The sequence below is a fragment of the Humulus lupulus genome, chromosome 4 (assembly GCF_963169125.1).
Source record: "Humulus lupulus chromosome 4, drHumLupu1.1, whole genome shotgun sequence".
Classification (NCBI taxonomy): Eukaryota; Viridiplantae; Streptophyta; class Magnoliopsida; order Rosales; family Cannabaceae; genus Humulus; species Humulus lupulus.
In genome coordinates this window covers 61,496,838-61,519,836 of record NC_084796.1, presented here as the reverse complement: position 1 = coordinate 61,519,836, position 22,999 = coordinate 61,496,838, and the positions used below count along the sequence as shown (strand labels likewise).

The 22,999-nt window shown below is 38.6% G+C and overlaps 1 protein-coding gene across 1 annotated transcript; it reads left to right on the top strand.

Annotated features, from left to right (window-relative positions):
• The first annotated feature begins 13,889 nt into the window (after positions 1-13,889).
• On the top strand, positions 13,890-18,617 carry LOC133832230 (ABC transporter A family member 2-like). Its single transcript, XM_062262600.1, has 16 exons — positions 13,890-14,258; positions 14,377-14,608; positions 14,702-14,898; positions 15,000-15,185; positions 15,260-15,355; positions 15,445-15,645; positions 15,748-15,907; positions 16,020-16,246; positions 16,452-16,569; positions 16,701-16,777; positions 17,024-17,113; positions 17,223-17,366; positions 17,454-17,753; positions 17,835-17,915; positions 18,067-18,246; positions 18,360-18,617. The coding sequence occupies exons 1-16, from the start codon at positions 13,890-13,892 to the stop codon at positions 18,615-18,617; spliced, it is 2,916 nt and encodes a 971-aa protein (XP_062118584.1).
• The last annotated feature ends 4,382 nt before the right edge of the window (positions 18,618-22,999 follow it).

Sequence of the window (22,999 nt, the reverse complement as noted above, 5' to 3'; positions counted from 1 at the left end):
TTCGAGAAGAAGAGAAGGTGCAAAGACCCGTTTACTACATTAGTAAAAGATTACTGGGGGCAGAGTCAAGATACCCCTTGTTGGAGAAGCTGGCGCTTAGTCTAATTCATTCGTCCCGTAAGCTCCGCCCCTACTTTCAGGCGCATCCCATCCATGTGCTGACTGATCAACCACTTAGGCAAGTCTTGTCTAAACCAGAGGCTTCAGGTCGACTTCTTAAATGGGCAGTTGAGCTCGGACAGTTCGAGATCACCTACCACCCGAGGACGACCATTAGGGCACAGGTGTTGGCGGACTTTATAGTAGAATGTACTGGCATAGCCGACGACGAGGTGATAACTCCAGCCCACGAGCTGTGGAAACTTTACGTCGACGGCTCATCAAATGAAAATGGAGCGGGGGCAGGGGTCATTTTGGTTACCCCCGCAGGGAGCAGATTTCATTCTGCCTTAAGATTTGGCTTCAATGCGTCGAATAATGAGGCCGAATACGAGGCTTTACTCGCGGGACTTCGTATAGCAAAAGAGCTCAAAGCTACAGCTATACATTGCTACAGTGACTCCCAGCTCGTGGTTAATCAAATCTTGGGAGAATACCAGGCTCGCGGCACGAGAATGGCAGCTTATTTGGAGAAGGCAAAATCCGCATTGGAGTGTTTCGAATTTTATACAATCAAACAGGTTCCCCGCGAGCGGAACTCAAATGCAGATGCCTTAGCTCGGCTCGCCACATCCGCTGAAAATGAAGAACTGAATGTTGTGCCCATAGAACACCTATCGGCACCTAGCATTAATGAGCCAGAGGAGGAAGATGTGTGTATGATCGACACAGAACCTACCTGGATGACCCCAATAGTTGAATATCTCGAGAGCGGAGTCCTTCCAAGAGATCGGAACTAGGCTCGAAAGTTGATGTATCAACTTCCCCGGTACACCATTTTGGACGGAAAGCTATACAGAAGGGGATATTCCATGCCGTTACTTCGGTGCGTAACCCCACCCGAAGCTAAGAAGATCATTGAAGAAATTCATGAAGGGTTCTGCGGAGATCACACTGGGGGGAATAGCCTATCCAAGAAGATCATACACCAAGGATATTTCTGGCCAACTATTAAAACGGATTCTTTCAAGTACGTGAAGAAATGCGACAAATGCCAAAGATTCGCCACGATTCCCCGAGCTCCACCATCTGAGCTGACCATGTTGACTTCCCCATGGCCTTTCGCGATATGGAGCATCGACCTCATAGGCTCTCTCCCGACTGGCAAAGGCGGAGTAAAATATGTTGTAGTCGCCGTGGATTACTTCACGAAGTGGACGGAGGCTGAACCATTGGCAACAATAACTTCAAAAAAGATCCTTGATTTCGTGGTAAAAGACATCGTGTGCCGATATGGGGTGCCGAGGAAGATTGTATCCGACAACGGAACCCAATTCGATTGCGACTTGTTCACCAACTTTTGTGAAAAGAACAGCATAATAAAGAGTTTTTCATCAATAGCTCATCCTCAAGCGAATGGCCAGGTTGAGGCTGTGAACAAAACTCTCAAGAGTTCTCTGAAGAAAAAGTTGGAGGAGGCGAAGGGACGATGGCCCGAAGAATTACCCCAAGTCCTATGGGGATACAGGACCACAGCTCGAACATCAATAGGGCATATCCCGTTCTCTCTAGCATACGGATGCGAGGTAATGTTGCCCATCGAGGTCGAAATCCCAACGATCCGAACTCAGATTTACGATCAAAATTCAAACCACACTCAGCTCGAGGAAACCTTAGACTTAATTGAAGAAAAGAGAGAAGAGGCTCAGCTGAGAAACGCTGCCTACCAGCAACGAACTACCAGGTATTTCAACAAGAGGGTTCGAGATCGAAAGTTCGGAATGGGAGATCTGGTGTTGAGACGCGTATTTTTGGCAACACGAGATCCGGCAGCTGGAGTGCTCGGGCCGAATTGGGAAGGACCTTACCAGATAGAGTCAGTCATCCGGCCCGGTGTGTACAAACTTGCGAGATTGGACGGGAGCCTGTTACCGTGAGCATGGAATGGCGAACACCTTAGACCTTACTATCAGTAGTGTAGGAAAAGTGTTGCCTGTAACCATGATTTTCTTTCTGTATTAGTTTGTCTGCTTTTGAATTCCATCAAATAAAGATCTATTTCGTTCAATATGTTATCTCTTTTTATTTTTGCAATCTCTCTTAATTTAATAACCTATGGTCACACTCATAGGATATTAAGGGGGCATCATTGGTATATATACCATCAGCTTAAAAAATAAAATAACATACACGAAAAACATAAAAGTATTTGGATATAACCAGATACGCGAGCTTAGATAGTTTGGACATAACTGAATCATCAAAAACATAAAAGTATTTGGATATAACCAGATACGCGAGCTTAGATAGTTTGGACATAACCGAATTATCAAAATCTTATAAGTATTTGGATGTAACCAGATACGCGAGCTTAGATAGTTTGGACAACCAAATTATCAAAAGATAATAACGTTTGGATTTAACCAGATGTGCAAACTTAATAGGTTTGGAACAAACCAGCTAAAACTAATCGACGAGTTGGAATTTAAACCTACTTCGAAATAAGTCGAGATCGAGGCTGGAATATCTTAAAGAAAAATAGTTTCGAACTCATAACCTCGGGGAGATAACCGAGGATGAGGAAAAGTAACTAAGCAATAAGATATAACTAAACCATTCACATTACATACCATACAGGTACTTTCGAGTTCATGGTTAAAGTAATATCCGACCTTGATGAATAACGAGATCGGAAGCGGATAATTCGAACAAACAATGCGTGGATGCATCGAGTTTCGAGCCTAAATCCCAACTATGTTTGTATGAAGAAATAAACATAAAAAACTCATTCATATAAAATATGCAAAATATTTCGAGCCAAAAAGTGTAAAGCATATATAAGTCAAAATAAAAAGAAATTGTATCAGCCCTGTGGGCATAAATTAAAGTAATTACAAAAATAAGGGGACGCAGCCCCAAGATAAGATTTCCCCGAGATCAGATTCAAGAAGGAGGAGTCTCCTTGGCCTTCTCAGCATCAGCAGCACCGGACCCCTCAGGACGAATAGCATGACTATCCTTCCGAGCTCCCTCGGAGGCGGCCTCCCGAGCAGCCTCTTCCGCCTCAAGCCGAGCGTTCCACTTATCAAGAAGCTTTGCCTCGAGAGGGCCTAAGAAGCTGGTATACAGGTCTTCGTTGTTGGCCCACATTCTGTACATGGCCGAATCAACCGCCTGGTCCTTCTTCTCTTTATACTCAGCAAGGAGACGAGCTTTTTCACCCTCAATAATATCAAAGGTGGCGGCCTTATCTTCTTCGAGCTTTTTGTTGGCCTCCTGGAGCCGAGAGTTCTCCTTCTCAAGTTCTGCGAGCTTGGAATTCTCCTTCTCAAGCTCCTCGAGCCTAGCTTTCAGCTTCCCAAGCTCGGATGCCTTGGCCTCCAGCTCCTTAGCTCCTGCCTCAAGCTTTGCATTTGCTGCCTTCAGGTCATCACTTGCTTTGAGGTGGAGATCCTCCACCTCCTGAGCATAAGACTTGCTCAAATGGATCTCATTGTTCAACTTATAGTTGAGCTGGCCAGTAAAGGCAAGAGACTGAAAAAAGAAGAAATCGTCATTAGCGCCAGGTCGGTGTGATTATAACTAAGAAGTAGAAGAAAACTTACCGCGGCAGCGAGCTCGATACTCTTCTCATAGAGGGCGGTGCAGTCTCGGGCATTGTTCAAGTATTGCCAATAAGGAGCTTCGAGACTGCTAAAGCTCTGGCCGATTTAGGACATAACATCCGAGCCCAGCGTAGACCCATGGGACCCAGCTGCATTGTCAATTACATACTCCTCCATGTGGGTAGAAACTGACAGCTTCTGAGCTCGAGAAGCAGAAGGCTTTCTAGGAAGTGGACCGAGTGTCGGCCGAACCACTACAAGAAGTTGGGGCCCGGTTATGATAGAGGCATCGACCTGCGAAGTCGGTGCCACGGTTGAGGCACCGACCTGTGAAGACAGCGCCGTGATGGAACTGGTAACAGGCGGAGCTGGGGGAGGAGGTGTCTTCTCGGTCCTCTTGGGGACTTTGGCAGGCCGGTCCACCTTTCGCGACCCCTCCCTGGGACGCTTGCTCCTTTTGGCGCCACCACTCTCGATGATGTTGTCGAGGTCGGAGTCCATGGCACCTACACAGTTCCAATCGAAGTTAGACATCATGCTAATAGACTAGAATAAAAAAAAAGAGAGAGAAAAAAAAAACCAAGTAAAGAAAGACCTAACTGGAACTCTCCCCCGAATTAGAGCTCGGGGATCATGAAATTCCCCCATCTTCAGAAGAGGCGGGGGGAGTACCTTCCCTATAGGTGGACGTCAACCTCGAAAGGTCCCTATAGTCGTTTGTCCCATATTGGACGGCTATCCCGTCCCACACTTCATTCAGACTATACATGGAGTCATATTTCCCGAGCCAACTATCAAACCTATGAACTCGGTCATCTACCCAAGTCCAAATATAGAAGTGGTCCCTATCGTCTGGGCACAAGACTAGCCTATCGGGTTTGTATTTTAATAAGGTGGGGGACCACATTCTCGAGCTAAGGATGACTTTACCTTCTTCATCCGAGTCTGAGCTCGAGGCTTCATCATTAGCCTCATTCCCCGATGGCGGACTCCTTCTGCGAACTGGAGGTGGGGGCCTCACCTCTCTCCTCGGAAGGAGGATGCCTGTGGGCAAAGGCACCTGCTCCCAATGTTCATACTTTTTATTTGACCAGTCAAAGGTAGACTGGCCCTCTCCCAAAAGCCCGCAATCTCGGAGCTTATCCTCATGCAAAAGGTACAAGAGAGACCTCCTGCCATGAGGGAGTTGGAGCAGGGTCTCTCTATGCTCCTTCATTGCCTCGTCGGGAGTAGGTCGCTGAAAATTGGCTGGAAAGCAAGACACATTTCAACTAAGTATGGATCTTACAGTTAAAATCCCGAGCACAGAGATAAAGAAGGTTGGAATACTTATGAATCCGCCTGAATGAGTAGCATCGAGACGGAGACAAGCCATCTGTCCAGAAGAAGGCTTTATTAAAATCAGGTGGATGATTAGGGAGATCCTCAAACACCTTTTTTTCCTTGGGATAGCTCGAAAGGTAGTAAAAGTCATCTCCTCCCCGAGCTCGGGAGGGATTGCTTTTCAGACAAAAGAGATATAAAATCTCCTGCGGCGAAGGCCCCTTCCACTTCAGCTCGTGGTATAGCGACCTCAGGGCAGACAGAACCCTGTAAGAATTGGTGTTGAGCTGGAACAGAGCCAACCCAACAAAATCCGTGAAGTCCTTGAAAAAAGACTTCAAAGGCAATAGTGCCCCTGCCTTCATGTGTTCCTAACTCCATGCCGCGTACCTCAGCCTGTTGTCCAGGTTCCCAGGGGTGTAGCAGCTTCGTTCGTGAGCGGCCAGAGCTCGACACCTCAAGGAACCTGACAACCTGAGGCCATGGAGGTCCAAAATATCAGTTATCTGACTTGTCGAGGTAACCGAGCTCCAATAGTGCTTGGCCTCGAAGATTTCTCTCCTCGGTTGCGAGGTAGAAGGCTCCCCCATAAGTGAAAATTGGAGCTCTCCCGGGCTGTACGCAACAGTCACTGTCAGTTTAGGGTCGAGTGGGATCGGCCTGGGCCCTGAATTGGATTCTGGGTAAATAGCCTCTCCAAGGGTCCTCCTTTTCTTCTCTATGACCTCGTCAATTTGGCGGTGGTAATGAGCTCGAATATCCTCCTGTTCGCGTGCGAGATCGTACTCGCGAATTCGACGTTGATTCCGGGCAAACAGCGATTTCGGGCTCGGGGTTTTGGGCGAGTAAGGGATTGCCAGCAACGACCCCCACCGTCTTTCCAGATTCTGTGACATCTAGCGAGAAAGAAAAAATGGTGAGGGTCATGCATGCAAGAATTACGAGCTTGACAGGACAAGCTCGGAGTTTAGGAACAAAACGAGCTCGATACTAAGACCCTTATTAAAGAGTCAGAACGTGTATTCCACGAGAAAAGGAGGAGAGTGGACAATTTTTTTTAAAATCCCGAAAATCAGGGGAAAAAGAGTGGCGGATAACCAGAAAAGGTAATCTTGGGTATCATGCATTCTTCAAGGCCAAGTTTTTATACCCGATATCTTGGTGTACAAGAAATGTCTTTTAAAATTTTAAAACCCAGAAAAAAGGAGATCTTGCTCAAACACCAAAACTAGGTATGGAACCAGTGATGTAAACCCAGTATGGAGACGTAAACGTGAAAGCCTATCGGCCAAAAATTCCCTAATGTATCGTACTAAGAAAATAAACTAGTACATTCACAGAAACAACAAGAACAATATGAACAGAAACTGGCATAAGGGAAAAATAAAGATTGGACACTTACACAATAATGGCGATTGCAGAGAAATCGTTGACTGAAGGAGAGGCTGCAGATATGAGCTCATGGTCTCGAATAAACTGGCGGTCCTCTGTTTCTTCGGTTGAGAAAACATGCACAAGAAGAAATTCTCAGGGATAGTCTCTGGTTTTGCTATTTTCTTGCTTCTGATGAACGAAAATAAAAAAGAAGATGATGAGAGGGGTCTTATATATAGATGGAAAAAGGGGATTAATCTGGGGCGTTGAATAAAATCCTTGCAAGATCCAACGGTCAGGGATCGATGACATGATAGTACCGAAAAGGTTGCAGATGAATGATCGTGGGCAGATTTCCAAGGTACTCGAGTACCATGAATAAGCAATGCCCAACTGACGCGTGCCCATTCTTAAGTATGTGACGATACGGTTCCCGAAGAAAGTAGTTCAAAAGTTTCCTTCTCTTAGGATTCGAACAAATACTTTTGAGGGGGCAAAATGTTATACCCAGATTTCGAGCCATGAGAAGTGTAACCTCGAAAGCTGGATGCATAATGAATGAACTCGTAAAGTCTGGAATATGTTCCAAATCTAGACATCGAGCTTGCAAAGTTGAGATGACTTCGAAGATGGTGGCCTCGAAATCCCCACGAGCTCGAAAGGTAGGCCCCGAGGTGCATCTGTTCTCAGGGATGACCTCGGATCATGGGCTCCGAGCCTGACGCGCCTACGATCTCGAAGTCATGTGGCCTCGGGAGATGTTATTAGCTCGAAAGTCGATAGGAGACCTGGGAGAATAGGGCCTTGGTGATATAGGATAATAACCTTGAATATCCTAATGAGTCGTCTATAAGAGACGCGGTCTACATTTATTACTGTAAATCCCCTACAATCATGGGATATTATTTGATCAGTTATACGCCCCCTGGTCTTCAGGGGACGTTTCCTTTTATATCGGATTACAGGCATTTAAGTCCATTTAATTTATTTGCATAAAAAGAGTAACTACCCAAAATATGTGGGATAGTATTCAGAAATCTTCTCTATAAATAGAGAGGTCATGCACCATTGTAGAGGAGGGAATTTTTGTGATCTTGAGAGAAATCTCTGAAGAATTCATCTTTGAAGAATTTTCAGAGATCATCTTGAATTTAAATAACAAAGACTCGTGGACTAGACAGATTTAACTGCTGAACCACGTAAAAATCGTGTTTTGTATTATCATATTTTTATTGGCCATTACTGTTTATTGTTTATGTGCTCTTCTTTCACTGTTGACGAAAAATGGCATCAACACAAATATTTTAATATATAGGATATATTAAATATAGGATATCAATTTTTCACAAAACGTAACTTTTCAGGGATAGAAAAATATCTAGGAATCTCTCTCAGAGAAAGAGAACAGTGACATAAACAAAAGTCATTGTTCTTCACAAAACCTAGGTCCAAAACTTTATCAGATTTCATGTGTTGAGAACATCTGATAAATATTTTATTGCCTATTATTTGTATAGCGAGCCCACACTCGTTCTTTGTGTGCCTGAGAACATTTTGAAAGATCTTGGTGTGAGATCTCAAGGATTTAGCCATACAAAAAAATAGCAGCTAGGAAGGACCTGAGGTAATTTTTCTGTTCATGTCCTTGATTCAATATATATATATATGCATGTGAAGAAGTAGATCTAGAAATCTTATGGGATTAATCTAACAATTTGATTGTTGTTCCGCTGCGCATAATCTCTTATTTGATCAATAAAAACCAACAATAGCATGCTGCCAAAGAGGGTCAATAACTTCTTCTTTATAGGGTAAAGGCTTATAGAGACAATGAATAGACGCTAAAAATGAAGTGAAAGGAGTAGAATAAGATGAATAAACAAAATGTGGTAGTTTAGTAGACTTACAAGTGTGTTGAGGATAGCGAGGACGATCCACAATATTAGAAGGATCTAGAACAGTTGTAGAAGGATGTGTTTCAGAGATGTCAACTTGCGAAAAACTAGTATCAATAGCTTGAGATATGCGAGAGTAATGAAGTGGAAAAGGGACTATAGGAGCAAGAGAAGATTCAAGCTCTACAATTTGAGGAACTTGAGGAGAAGAGGTACTTGTATACTCACAGAAAGGATCAATGTGAATAAGATCTGATTTGGTCAAGTTGTGAGTAGTGCCAGGAATAGAAAAGAAGGGTATATGCTCAAGAAATACAACATGGCGAGATACATATAATTTTTGAGAAGTTGGATCAAAACAACTATATTCTTTTTGGCCATCACCTTAACCAAGGAACACACCAAGTGTAGAGCATGATGACAGTTTTGTATGCTCTACACTAGGACGAAGAACAAGGCAAGTAGACCACAGACTCTCAAGGAAGAATAATCAATGATATGTCCATATAGTTTTTCAAAAGGAGACAACCCTAAAGTGATTGAATATGGAATCTTATTAATAAGGTTGACTACAGTGAGAAATTCCTCCCCCCAAAACTGACTAGGCACAGAACAGGACAACAAAAGAGAACGAGCAGTTTCAATAATGTGTTTATGCTTTCTTTCAGCAACATCATTTTGTTCAGGGGTATCTATACAAGAAGTTTGATACATAATTCCATCTAAAGCAAGCAATTCACATAATTTATTTGAAGTATATTCACCACCTTGATCACATTTAAAACATTTAATAACAACAACATGTTGAGATTTTACATAAGCTCGAAAACTATCATAGAAATCAGAACGAAATTTCATTAGAAAAACCCAACAAAATTGAGTGTGATCATCAACAAAAGAGACATAATATCTAGACCCTCCTTTTGTAGCAATGGGAGAGGGTCCCCACACATCAGAATGAACTAAGTCAAAAGGTGCAACAGAGAATGAAGTACTTTTACTGAAAGATAAAGAAGAAAATTGAGCAAATTTACAACCACTACAATCAGAAATATCATGAACTTGCAAACTTCCTAAGGTTCTCGTAGAAGCTAAGAATCTTAAGCGAGAAGCTGAAACATGAACAAGGCGAGAGTGCCATAAATAAAAACTAGACAATGAAGGAGACAAACAAAAAGAAGACAGATCAATACTAGGAACTGCAAATACTAATAATCTCAGCTCATCCAAAACATATATATCACCCTGCCTACGGCCGATCCCAATCAAGTTCTGAAACTTCGAATCCTGCACATGACAAGAAGTAGAAGAAAATGACACTGAGGAACCAGAATCACACAATTGACCAACAGATACAAAGTTTAGTGAAAGTTTAGGAATATGGTAAACGTTAGGAAGTGATAAATGAGGACTGACAACAGAACCAACACCTGTCAATAGCATAGGAGTACCATCACCAGTAATGATAGGCACAGATGATGCAGGACATAAGGAAACAAAAGATTTCGAATGTGGAGACATATGGTGCGAGGCTCTAGAATCTAAAATCCATGTAGAGGAGGTCATACCTGAAGTGCTAGTAGGGGGCTGACCTACTGAAGAAGTGGCAGACATGGCATGTGGGCTGCATGCTAAGAAACTTCTGAAATTGTTCTAAGAGGGCAGCAAGAGCAGGATTGGAAGATGAGGCCCCAAAATCATATGAGTCAGATGGAGGTACAGTAGCAGCGACATTAAATTGCAGAGGATGGTATGGTAGAGATTGTGAGTGGTTGCCAAAATGTGGTTGGCTACTATAATGAGGCGAATGATTACCGAATTGTGGTTAGTTAGCATGATGAGATGGTCTGAACTGATTTCTCTACTGCTATGGTGCACGATTCACTACTTTAGGACACTGAGCCTTCCAGTGACCCTTTTGTTTACAAAAATGACATTCATCAACCCCAACCTTTGTGTGAGGTTTATTCTCATGGCGAGTAAAAGGTCTAAGAGGAACTGCCAAAACAAAAGGACTAGGTATTGGGAGGATGCCTTTCCTGCTTGAGACTTGAGACCAATTTCATCAGCCAACAACTCACTGACTACTGAATCAACAGAAGGAAGTGGAGTACGATGCAAAATAGAGCCACCCAGCCCCTCAAAGCCATCACGAAGTGCCATTAAAAATTGAACCAGCCGTTGCTCCTCCCTACGAGCAATATAAGGTGCAAAAGCTCGTAGCTCTTCAAAATTTATAAGAGCTAATTGATCCCAAAGATCTGTCATAACAGAATAGAACTCTTGAATACTCATATCTTTCTGTTCAATAGCTCTAATATCTGATTCTAACTGATATTGTTTTCAAAGTTAGACTATGTATACAGTCTTGCAAGATGATCCCAAACTTCTTTTGTTGTTTCATACTTAGCTAATTGGTTACCTATTGAGTGTTCCACATAGTTGTTTATCCAAGTGATATTTTTTGAATTATCCACTTCCCAATTTTCTAGTAAAGTTGCATAATCTGCTTTATCATTTGTAGGTTTAATCACAGTTCCATAAACATAATCCCACATCTTTTTCCCTTTCAATTTTTTTTTCATCACATAGTTCCAATAAGAGTAACTCTTTCCATCTAACCTCACGCTAATTGAATGAAGGGAATCATCTCTATTAATAGCCATTATAGACACAAAACAAACTTCCAACAATTAACTCAGTAAAAAATTCTCAAATTTCACAATCTCACGAAACCCTAAAATTGCAGAAGAACACAAAAATCACATACCAGGTTGTTGCAGTGGTGCTCCGACCCAAATCGCTGCAATATGAAGAAGACCCAAGCTGCCAGAAAAAAAATTCGGGGCTGAGTCCGAACCCAGACCGTGAAAGTTATGGTTACACTTAAGAAATTCAACTCTATAAACCCATGCTCTAATACCATGATAAGATAAAGAAGAATTAGTTATAATTAAGTTATAAGCTATGGATATTAGCTTTATGCATAGAAATGTAGTATTGACTAACTTGAATTTTTAGTTTTTTCTTCTACAGACCATTTTCTTGGTCTCTAAACTTCTATGTTGCTTTTCATTTCTTCATGTTTGCTTGAATAGAAAATCACTAAGTTATCTAATCTTTGTTATGTTTAAGTGATTTTTCAGGCACTTCAATGTGCAGACAAGTGGAACAGATCCATTAGCAAGAAGACATGCATGGGACATAATAGAGGCTGCTAAGAAAGGGAGAGCAATCATGCTAACAACACACTCAATGGAAGAAGCTGACATTTTAAGCAATCGAATTGGAATAATGGCGAAGGGTAGGCTGCGATGTATTGGAAACTCAATCCGATTGAAGCTGCAGTTTGGAGCTGATTTTATTGCTAATGTGAGCTTTACTTGTGGCACAAGCAACAACCAATCTCTGGTTGATGGAATTGATACTAATCATGAGGTTGTTTTACACTTCTTCAAACATGTACGTTCAATTATTAAGTACAATTAGTCTAAAATGAATATGGTCTAAGTTGTTTAAAACTCAAGCAATGTTTTTGACAGAATTTACATGTTGTACCAAAGGAGGTGAACAAGTACTTTTTAACATTTGTTATTCCTCACCATAGAGAGTTTCTTTTGCCAGTAAGCCTGTATATTCTGCTACTTTGGTCTCTCATTCTTTTTATGCCTCTTGTTTATTTACTCCTCTGGCTTAATTTCTGTTTTTTCTTTGGAATTGCAATGTTGGAACATAATTTTTTTTCTAAGCTGCAAGATAGAAGAAACGAATTTGGTATAGCTGACTTTCAACTTGGCCTAACAATTCTTGAAGAAGTTTTCTTGAATGTTGCAAAACAAGCAGAGTTAGAAACTGCTTCAGCAGAGGGTAGATTGGTTACTCTTACTTTACAAACATCTGGAGCATCAGTTAAGGTAAATCCATAGAGAAATTTTATTTTACTATTCAATTGGTACAGAAATGTGCACAAGAAGTGTTAAGTAAGGGGAGGTGAGTTCAAATCTTGGAGATGTCACATTGATAAAATCCAAGACCAAAGAGTATATGGATGAAATAAATTAACCATCAACAATAATCAAACAAGGCAAATATGATATCATTTTTTTTTAAAAAAAAAAAAAAAAAAACTAGTATCCCCGCCTAATTCTACAATATTTAGGAATGAAAAAATCATAGTAATTGCCATGCAAGTACTCAAGAGAGAGTTGAACCTCAAATCTTGTGGGCAAGGCTGGCCCCAAAGGTCCAAGGTAAAGTAAAAGTCATGGGACCTCTAATACAAATATATGTAGTTTTATAATAGTCTTACAAAAGTAATATTGTTCTAAAATCTATGTAAATAATGTTATTTAAAAATAAAATAAAAATTGGGCCATAAGTTTGGGCATGTACGGCCTACAACTAAGTTGGGTCCTACGATTCAAACCATATACCTAACCATTTTGAGCGAAGTGAAAGTAGAGAGAATCCAAGAGGAATAATGGTAGAAGTAAAGTGGGAAGGGAGCAAGATGAGGCTGGCACCCTATGCATCTCTGACCACTGATGAAACTCCCATACCTCCTAATGTTGTATGCACCACTACTACTTTCTTGGGCCATCAAGCTTTAGCTCGTGGAATTGTGCTTCATCCTGATCAAGTTATCAACAGCACTGATTCCAAGTGTGATATGTTACCAACAAATTCATAGAACTTCATTTCTTTTATGATTACACACAACATGTTTAAGAAGAATTAATGTTTATATTTTATATAAGATTTGGATTGTTTTGTCTTGATTCTTGATGGAAAACATGCTGAATATATGCCAACATTTTAATTCATTTGTTGATGTGATGTTTATTATTCTGATTTAATTAATATGGTTACGACTTCGGCTATTCGTTGAGGCAAAATACACTAGTAAATAAACAATTAAAGAATCATATCAAGAGCCATGTTATACTAATCTTCGTCTCAAACCTGAAATTGTCATTAAAGTGCCAAATTTGCAACATTTGAAAGTTTGGCCTTCGGAGAACAATATAATTATTATATTTCGAGAGGAAATTTGGAAATTAATTCCAACTACATTGAAAGTTTATTGTATTAGCAAAACACTTGGAATAATATTACTTTGCTCACCCCCTTTTAATTAAATTTGATTATTCCATTCAAGTTAACTAATTCAATTAAAAAAATGATAATGGTACGCACATCATAGTATAATTCTTTTAAGAACATATAATTATGGAGGAAAGGAAAGCTCATAATGGAATCCTCTCAGATAAGCCTAATCATAGAGCCGTTTTAGTACATAAATGATACAAAGGCTAACCGTAATCCTTAATGCAGGCAAGCGTTTCCCAACAACAGCTAAGGGGTTCAACTGTTCATGGACACCAACTAACTTTTAAACATTTGCTAAGTCTTACATTTAGTAGAAGCATGCGTTACATATTTTATACAGATCACTACTTATGGAATATAAGATCTTAGTCCTAAAGTTGTTTGTTCTTTGATTTAGAAAAAAACCATGTAATTGGCGCTTTAAAATTCCAAATTTTGACACCTGCATCTCAAGAAAAGACTATTTTCTTTCCGTTCTGAAGCCATGAAATTGCAGAGTGGTTTTCCATTGTTGCTCCAACAATTCAAAGCTCTTTTCAAAAAGAACGTTTTGCTTTCATGGCGAAACAAGAGAGCTACCTTTATTCAGCTATTTGCTTCCTTCTTCTTCATCTTCCTCATGTTTTGTATCCAAATTTCTATCAATATTCGCATGTCTCATTCCACCTTCTTCAAAATCTTGGCTGACCCCAGGCCTCTAAATTCTCCTCCAATACCGCCCTGTGAAGATAACTTCTATGTCAAGCTACCCTGCTATGACTTTGTCTGGAGCGGAAATGGAAGTGCCAGAATTCGCTGCATTATGTCTGCAATCATGGCTAACAATCCAGGAAGGCCAATTCCTTCCATAAAGGTATTTGATGGAAAAAATTTAGTTTATCAAATATTCTTAAAAGTTGACCATAATAGATGGAACAACATCGATTTTTTGTTTTAGTACTATTCCAATACTTTTATGTTTAATTGTGTAGGTAAAGTCATTCAGAACAGCAGTTGAAGTAGATGAATGGCTTTATAGAAATCCAATGTACTGTTATGGAGCCTTGCATTTCATGGAGAGAAACTCTTCTGTGATTAGCTATGGAATTCAGACTAATTCAACTCTTTTACCAAAGAGAGGAAAGTTTGAAGATCCCACTTTCAAATTTCTAATCCCACTTCAAATTGCAGCAGAGCGTGAGATTTCAAGGTCTCTCATTGGAGGTAATACTTTCTGTGTACTAGAAAGATTCTGTTTTTAGTATGATTACCTCACACATGCTCTATCAATTTTAAGTATTTCTCTACAATGTTCAGTTCAAAACTATAGCTGGGCTTTTGGGTTCAAGGAATTTCCACATCCTCCTCGGAATATCCTCTTAGGAATGAATACAGCAGGATCTCCGTTTTCAATGAGCACAGTAGGACCTCCATTTTTCCTTGCAATGGTTATGTTCGGTTTTGTATTTCAAATGACTTCTTTGGTGACAGAGAAAGAACTAAAACTTCGGCAGGTATCAAATTTTCCATAAAGGTTTTAAGCTTATAATGATGAGATTCATTTAAAGAAGCTCAAGAAGAAACGTTTCTTTTTTTTTCTTTCCAAATTTTGTAGGCAATGACTTTGATGGGCCTCTATGACTCTGCATATTGGTTTTCATGGCTAGTTTGGGAGGGAATTCTCACATTTATCTCTTCACTCCTCATAGTGCTCTTTGGCATGCTTTTTCAGCTTGACTTCTTCTTGAACAACAGCTCCATTGTTTTATTTTTTCTCTTCTTCTTGTTCCAACTCAATATGGTAAGACTTCTCTTTTCATCTTTATTATTTCAGATTTCAACACCTAATTCATTTTTTCTATTCTCTGCTTGAAGCTTGGCTTTGCCTTCATGTTATCAACCTTCCTAAGCAAGTCAACATCATGTACAGTTACCGGTTTCTCAATTTACATCGCTGGCTCTTCCATTCAGGCAAGTTTTCCCAATTCTACTTTACAAGAAAAAGGAACTTATTAGCACATTATTCACTGTGTTCCTTTTTTATTTTGGTTTCATTGCAGTTTGTTGGAGTATTTGGATTTCCATACATGTCTAAATTCTCTCAACTATGTCAAATCATTTGGTCATTCTTTCCACCCAATCTTCTTGCTAAAGCCTTATGGCTACTCAGTGATGCAACTTCTTCTCCTGAAGATGTCGGCATCAGCTGGAGTGGTCGAGCAATGTGCACTCCCAATGATGAGTACTGTGTGATAACAATTGTATGTGAACATGTTAAGCCAACGAATTACTTCATAAGTTCTTCATAAAATTATTTTTTGCCTCATGATTTACTAATAGAACTTACTTGAACTCTTATTCAGAATGATATATATAACTGGCTGCTAGTTACTTTCTTTCTTTGGTGTGCATTGGCAGTCTATTTCGATAACATTTTCCCAAACGACTCTGGTATGAGAAAATCAGTGTTTTACCTTCTAAAACCTGCATACTGGATAGGAACAGGTGCAAGCAAAGTGGAAGGTCAAGCAAGTTTGGATTCAATTTTCTTAACTTATATTTATGTCATTATAAATTATTTTTGCTTATGGTTTGCTACCTAAAATCACACTTCCTTTTCTTCTTCTCTTCATAGAGAGTGACATTTGTAGTTGCCTAGATTCAATCCCACAAGATAATCATATTCATCCAGATAATGAAGGTGTCCTTGAAGAGGAAAACATTATAAAGGAACAAATTATTAAGGGTGTAGATAATCCAAATATTGTGGTTCAGATACGGGGTCTTGTAAAGACTTATCATGGGACTACGAAAGCCGGTTGCTTCAAATGCAAGAAAACTTCACCATACCATGCTCTCAAAGTACGGAACCACACATCAGTTGCTTTCATTGCTTTTATTGATTTTATGGGTTGATTGTTACTCTATATTAGTCTCAAATAGTCATAGGAACTATTTTTATAAAAAAGAAGATATATAATGCAGAAAACTCGGACAATAGCTTGTGTTTTGGGAGTTCTTTAGTAAAATGATGTAACAAGCACTGCTTTGTTGATATAAACTTCAGGGTATATGGCTAAACTTTGCAAAAGATCAGATATTTTGTCTACTTGGAATGAATAGAGCAGGGAAGACCACAACATTCAATTGTTTGACTGGAATCACACCTGTGACTAGTGGAGATGGTACTATTTCTGACCATGTTATCATCTCCTCTTTTACTAGATGTATGCTCTACTCAAAACTTGTCTCCAGTCTTATTACCTCATTCTGCCTTAATTTCTGATTTCAACTGTGAAACTTCCTTATTTAATAGCGTTGGTATATGGTCATTCCATACGAAGCTCTATTGGCATGTCAAAAATCCAAAAACTGATGGGGGTGTGCCCTCAGGTGATATCTTCTCTTTTCCTCATTGCGGTTACCTTTCAAAAATGTGACAAATTATATCTATCATTAATTTTAGATAATGAATTGGTATTTTTAGGCTAACTACCAAACTAATCACAACTATTGAAAAAAGTCTAACTGCTAAAACTTATGTAACCATCCATGAATGAATAAATATTGACATTTAGTGCATGCAGCTTACCGAAAGGTTGGAAGTGAAAATAACCTTATTTGCATTTGTTATAATAGTTTGATATCCAATGGGATGCATTATCTGGTCTAGAGCACCTTCATCTCTTCGCAAAAATAAAGGGCCTACCTCCATCTTCAATCGATTCAGTAAGTAAATGTATAGTTCATGTTCAAGTTGAACATGTTGTCACCACATATATGAGAAAAATGAGTGCATAGATTTCGGACTTGAGATAAATGCTTCTTATGAATTCAGGTCGTTGAAAGGTCTTTAGCTGAGGTGAGACTCACGAAGGAAGCAACAGTGAGAGTTGGCAGTTATAGCGGAGGAATGAAACGTCGTCTAAGTGTTGCAGTAGCCCTTATTGGTGATCCAAAATTGGTCATCTTAGATGAACCTGTATGCAAGTTAGACCATTTCTTTTTTAGCCTTTTAATGCTCATTTAACTTAATCTGTCATGAAATTCACACTATGATCAACTACAGACAACTGGTATGGATCCAATAGCAAGAAGGCATGTGTGGGATATTATAAAGAATGCAAAGAAAGGGCGTGCAATAGTCTTAACAACACATTCAATGGAAGAAGCTGAATTCTTAAGTGACCGGATTGGAATAATGGCAAATGGCAGGCTTCGTTGCATTGGAACCTCAGTCAGATTGAAGTCACGATTTGGAACTGGTTTTATTGTTAATATCAACTTCAACAGACAGATACAAACTCCTAGAAAAGATGTTGCTCTTTCTACTCATGATCTTGAGGCTGTGAAGCAGTTCTTTAAACATGTAATTGAGATGATTAATTCAAGTTTTTTCTTCGTACAAATGAAAATGTTGGTTACTAACTTGGGGAGTGTACTTTGACAGCATTTGGATGTTTGCCCGAAAGAAGAGAAGAAATCCCTTTTGACATTTTCTATTCCTCACGACAAAGAGACGATTTTGCCAGTAAGCTTCTTGACCTTAGTTACTAGTTTCTCTTTTAATATTCAATTGAAAAATAACACAATCCAATCGTTTCTCAACTATAATTTGTTCATCTTCATTAACTCAAGTACCAACACATAGTAAGTACTTACAATGTTCCAATATTGAACAGGACTTTCTGACTGAACTCCAAGATAGAGAAAGCAAATTTGGCATAACAGACATTCAAATTGGCCTCACACCTCTTGAAGAAGTTTTCATGAACATCACAAGGCAGGCAGAACTCAAAAACGCAATGACAGAAGGAAGATTTGTTACTCTTAATCTAACAACATCTGGAACTTCAGTTGAGGTAGAAACCAACTTTTGATTACTAGTTTTTACATTGTTTGAATAGAATTTGAAGTCAATACTAATGATGTCTTTGTACCCTTTGCTTCTTCATTTCAATGATGTAACACAAAGATACCGGTGGGAGCTAGATTTGTTGGGATTCCAGGAACTGAAAGTGAAGAGAATTCTAAAGGAATTATGGTTGAAGTTTTCTGGGAACAAGATGATTTTGGTGAGCTCTGCATATCTGGCCACTCTGATGAAACTCCAATACCACATAATATTGAATCATTAATACCAATTATAGCAAAATGTTCTTCAAGGAAAATGCCGGGCCGAGGAGTAGTGCTTGATCACAATATGATCTTTAATAAGAATTTTCAACAATAGGATTAACCTTCAAATTTATTTATATAATTAGTAACTCCTTAACTTTTGTTGTCGTTTAACAATTGAAGATGCCATGTAAAGTTTACTTGTATTCAAAACTTAACTGTCGTTTGTTTGTTCCTTCACTAGAATCCACATGTCGTTTTGGTGCATATTTTGTAGGCACATATCATTAATCATCTTGTTATTGAAGAGGTGTTATAAAAATCATTAGATAACAAATACGATCTACTTTTTGTATTTTTATAAACATATGTTGGGGATTAGGACTGTCAATACAATGCACAAAGAACAACAACTAAGAAGAACAAGTAATAAAAACAATTAACCAAACACAAAGTAATCAAAAGTAAAACACAAAAGAAAGAACACCAACGAATACTTGGTTTGGATACAACCAGTGTAGTTGATCCTACATTCAAGGCTAGGCAGCAACGCCTAAGTCAAATCCACTATATTAGAAAAGATTACAGCAACACGCATCTAACTTCTCTTGAAACACTCTCACACTTAGTATTACAATATATTTTTTACTCTCAGAAATTGAATAATTCTAAGTTAATCAGGCCTAAAACTATATATAGGGACGAGATACAAGAACCAAAGAGCCTAACAGAAACTAACAGCAACTAACAACAATTCGATATTCTATTATGAACTGGTGTCCACATAGATGTAACTAGAGTCTAAGTAGTTGCAACTGAAACCGCAAACTACTGTGAGCTCTCATTTGAGTAATCTTTTGATTGGTTGAGGAAAGAAGTCACAATCTTCACAATTCTCCACCTTGACTTTAGATTTCGGAACAAGAATGAGTGGATTAGACATGCTCCCATAGCTTTAGCTCTAAGGGATTCTCATTTCGATGCCAAGCAAGTTCAAGGCTGTATTGAACTTGCTCATGGGTATGACCTTAGTCATCATATCAGTTGGGTTGATCTCAGTGGATATCTTCACATTCTCGACAAGTTGTTTCGAGACAATATTCTTGAGAAAATAGAGCTTAACATCTGTGTTTTATCCTTTCATGAAACACAATATTCTTAGACAAATGTGTTGCTCTTTGTGAATCACAGTGTATGATCACATGATATTGTCTAAATCCCAGCTCACTCATCATCCCTTTTAACCAAAGAGCTTTTTTAACTACTTCTGTGAGAGCTAAGTATTCTGCTTCAATCGAGGAGAGAGCCACAACATATTGTAAATTAGATTTCCAGCTTACAACATTCCCTCTAATAGTAAACATACCCAGATATAGATATTACTTTATCACGATCACCAGAAAAATGAGTCACAATACCCCATATCTTCACATTGTTTCTGGACTAACTTTGTGTACAAAATCTGTAGGTTTGTAGTGCCCTTCATGTACCTCAGTAACCATTTCACAACTTGCCATGTTCCAAGCTTGGTTTGATCATAATCCTATTAACCAAATCAATTCCATATGCTAAATCCGGTCTTGCTGATACCATAGCATACATAATGCTACCAACAGCATTAACATAAGGAACTCCCTTTCATCTTTTCTTCTTCAAAAGATGCTTCTTCTTCTGTAAGAGACTTGGGCTTGAATTGGGCTCCAATGGGAGTGTTGACAGATCTGGCTTCCTTTTGATCAAATATTTCCACTACCTTCTTGACATATCCTTCTTGAGACAATCTCAATATGCCCAAATTTCTGTCTCTATATGTCTCCATTCCCAAAATCTTGACAGTTTCCCTTAGGGGTGCACAAAAAAACTGCTAATCCGCCCCACCTGCCCAACCCATCAAAATCCGCCAGCTTTGAATCCTCCCATTAAAAAACCCGCCAAAATTGGGTTGGGTTGAATCTAATCCCCCACAATATGGGTTGGGTACGGGTTGCAATAACATAAGGAGGATCCAACCCGCACGCACTATTTTTTTATTTTTTTGTATATATATTTTTCAATAATAATCTAAACCTAAAAATACAACTCATAAAGGGTTCATTGAAATTTATAAAGTTTGTGACCCTTTTAATTTGGTTGATGGAGATATTAGATTTTGTGATGTGAATTATTGTATTTTTTATAATTTATATATATATATATTGTAATCCAAAGATTTAGCTTTTTGTAATGAAAGCTTTGTTACTATGAGATTAATGATGCTAACTTAAGAATTGTATATAAAAACTTGTTTAAGAAAAATAGATGAAAAATGAAATAGTGTTGCTTGTATTGATGGTTAAATATTAATGAAAATAAAACTCAAATTGTTGAAATTATTAATGTATGAATTGATGAGTTTAATACTATTTATAATTTGTATAATTTAGATAATTATTATAATTTTTTTGTGGAGTTTTAAATTCTAGTTTGAGAAACGATAATATTTTATCAAATTATTATTCATGATGATATTGATGAGTAAAGATGGTATAAATTTGAACTTTATATAGTCTATAAGTTTTTGTTTTTTAAAATATCATTAGTTGATAATTTTGAACTATAAATCATCCCAACTCGCCCATAAAATCGCATAAATCTGCCCATAAAAAAACAGCACAAACCGCACACTTGTTGGTCAGTTATGGGTTACATTTTTCTAAAACCGCCAAATAAAAGAACCGCACGAACCGCCCAAAACCCGCCCAATTCGCCCGCCGTTAACCCCTAGTTGCCCCCAATTGTTTCATATCAAATTCTTGACTTAGCATCTCCTTGAGTTTTTCCATTTCAGATATATGTTTACATGCTATAAGCATGCCATCAACATAGATTAACAAGTAGATTTAGCTTCTGTCTTCAAGAACTTTGAAGTAAACACGACTATCAAACTTTGATATTTTAAATTTTTGTCTCATCATAAAATCATCAAATCTAAAGCACCACTATCTTGGTGACTGTTTCAAACCATATAGAGTTTTCTTCAGTAAGCACACCTTCTCTTCCATCCCTGGTTGTATGAATCCTTCAGGATGTTGCAAGCGTATTTCTTCATCAAGATTACCATGAAGAAATGTTGTCTTAACATCAGGTTGATCCAGTTCTAAATTATGAATTGCAGTGATAGCCAATATAGTTCTTATAGAAGTGTGTTTGACAAGTGGAGAAAACACTTCATGATAAGTTATCCCTTCAACTTGAGAAAAATCTTTTGCCACCAATCTTGCCTTGAATTGAGGTAGCTCAGCTCCTTCAATCCATGGTTTTCTCTTGTAAACCCATTTGCACCCTATTGCTCATTTGTTATTAGGTTTATCCACCAGAATCCATGTCTCATTCTTGGATAAAGACTCCATCTCTTCTTTCATTGCCTTATTCCATTTACTCAATTCAACACTATTCTTGGCTTCCTTGTGGCAAATAGGCTCGTGCAGCTCAAGTAAAACAGTTACACTAAGGGCAAAAGTAGTAATATTAACATCTGTAAATCTTTCAGGAGGTCTGATATATCTTCTTGTTATATCTCTAGTCAAGAGATAATCTGAAGCCTGAGTACCTCTGCCATCTACTTCAATGCCATCTGCATCACTTCTTGATGCATCTCCAAGTTCATTCTCCCGAGCACCACTTTGATTCTCATTCAGTGATGTATCTCTTAATTCAATCTGCATAGTATCTTTTTGCTCAGCTTGTTTAGAGTTGGCTTGATCACTAAATTTCATGTTAGTTTTATAAAAGCAGTGCTCATTGAATGTAACATCACGACTGATAATGCATTTTTCTCATTTATTAACCAAAGTTTTATAACCCTTGATACTACTTGGATAACCAAGAAACACACCTTGCATAGACCTAGGATTCAACTTCCCTTGAATAATATGAACATAATCTATATAACCAAAAGTTTCAGGTGATTGTAACTTGGTTCATGACCAGACGAAACATGTTCAGGAACCTTACAATCTAATGCAAATGAAGGTGACCTATTAATGAGGTAGCAAGCAGTAGCAGCTACCTCTGCCCAAAATATTTTTGGCAAACCTGAATTAGCTAGCATGCATCTAACCTTATTCATGATTGTTTTGTTCATTCTCTCAGGAAGACCATTTTGCTGAGGGGTGTTCCTAACCGTATGGTGCCTAACAATGCCATTTTCAGTGCAATAAGAATAAAACTCAACATTATAGAATTTCAAACCATTGTAAGTTATAAGTTTCTTAACTTTCTTCATGGTTTAATTTTCTACCATAATTTTCCACTCTCTAAATCTTTCAAAAGTCTCATCCTTAGCTCTAAGAAAATAGATCCACACTTTCCAAGAATAGTCATTAATTATAAAAAGATAATATTGAGCTTTACCTAGAGATAATGAAACTTGAGATGAACCCCATAAATCTGAATGAATATATTCCAATATTCCTTTGGTTGTGTGAGTTGAGCTTGCAAATTTCTACCAGTGAGCTT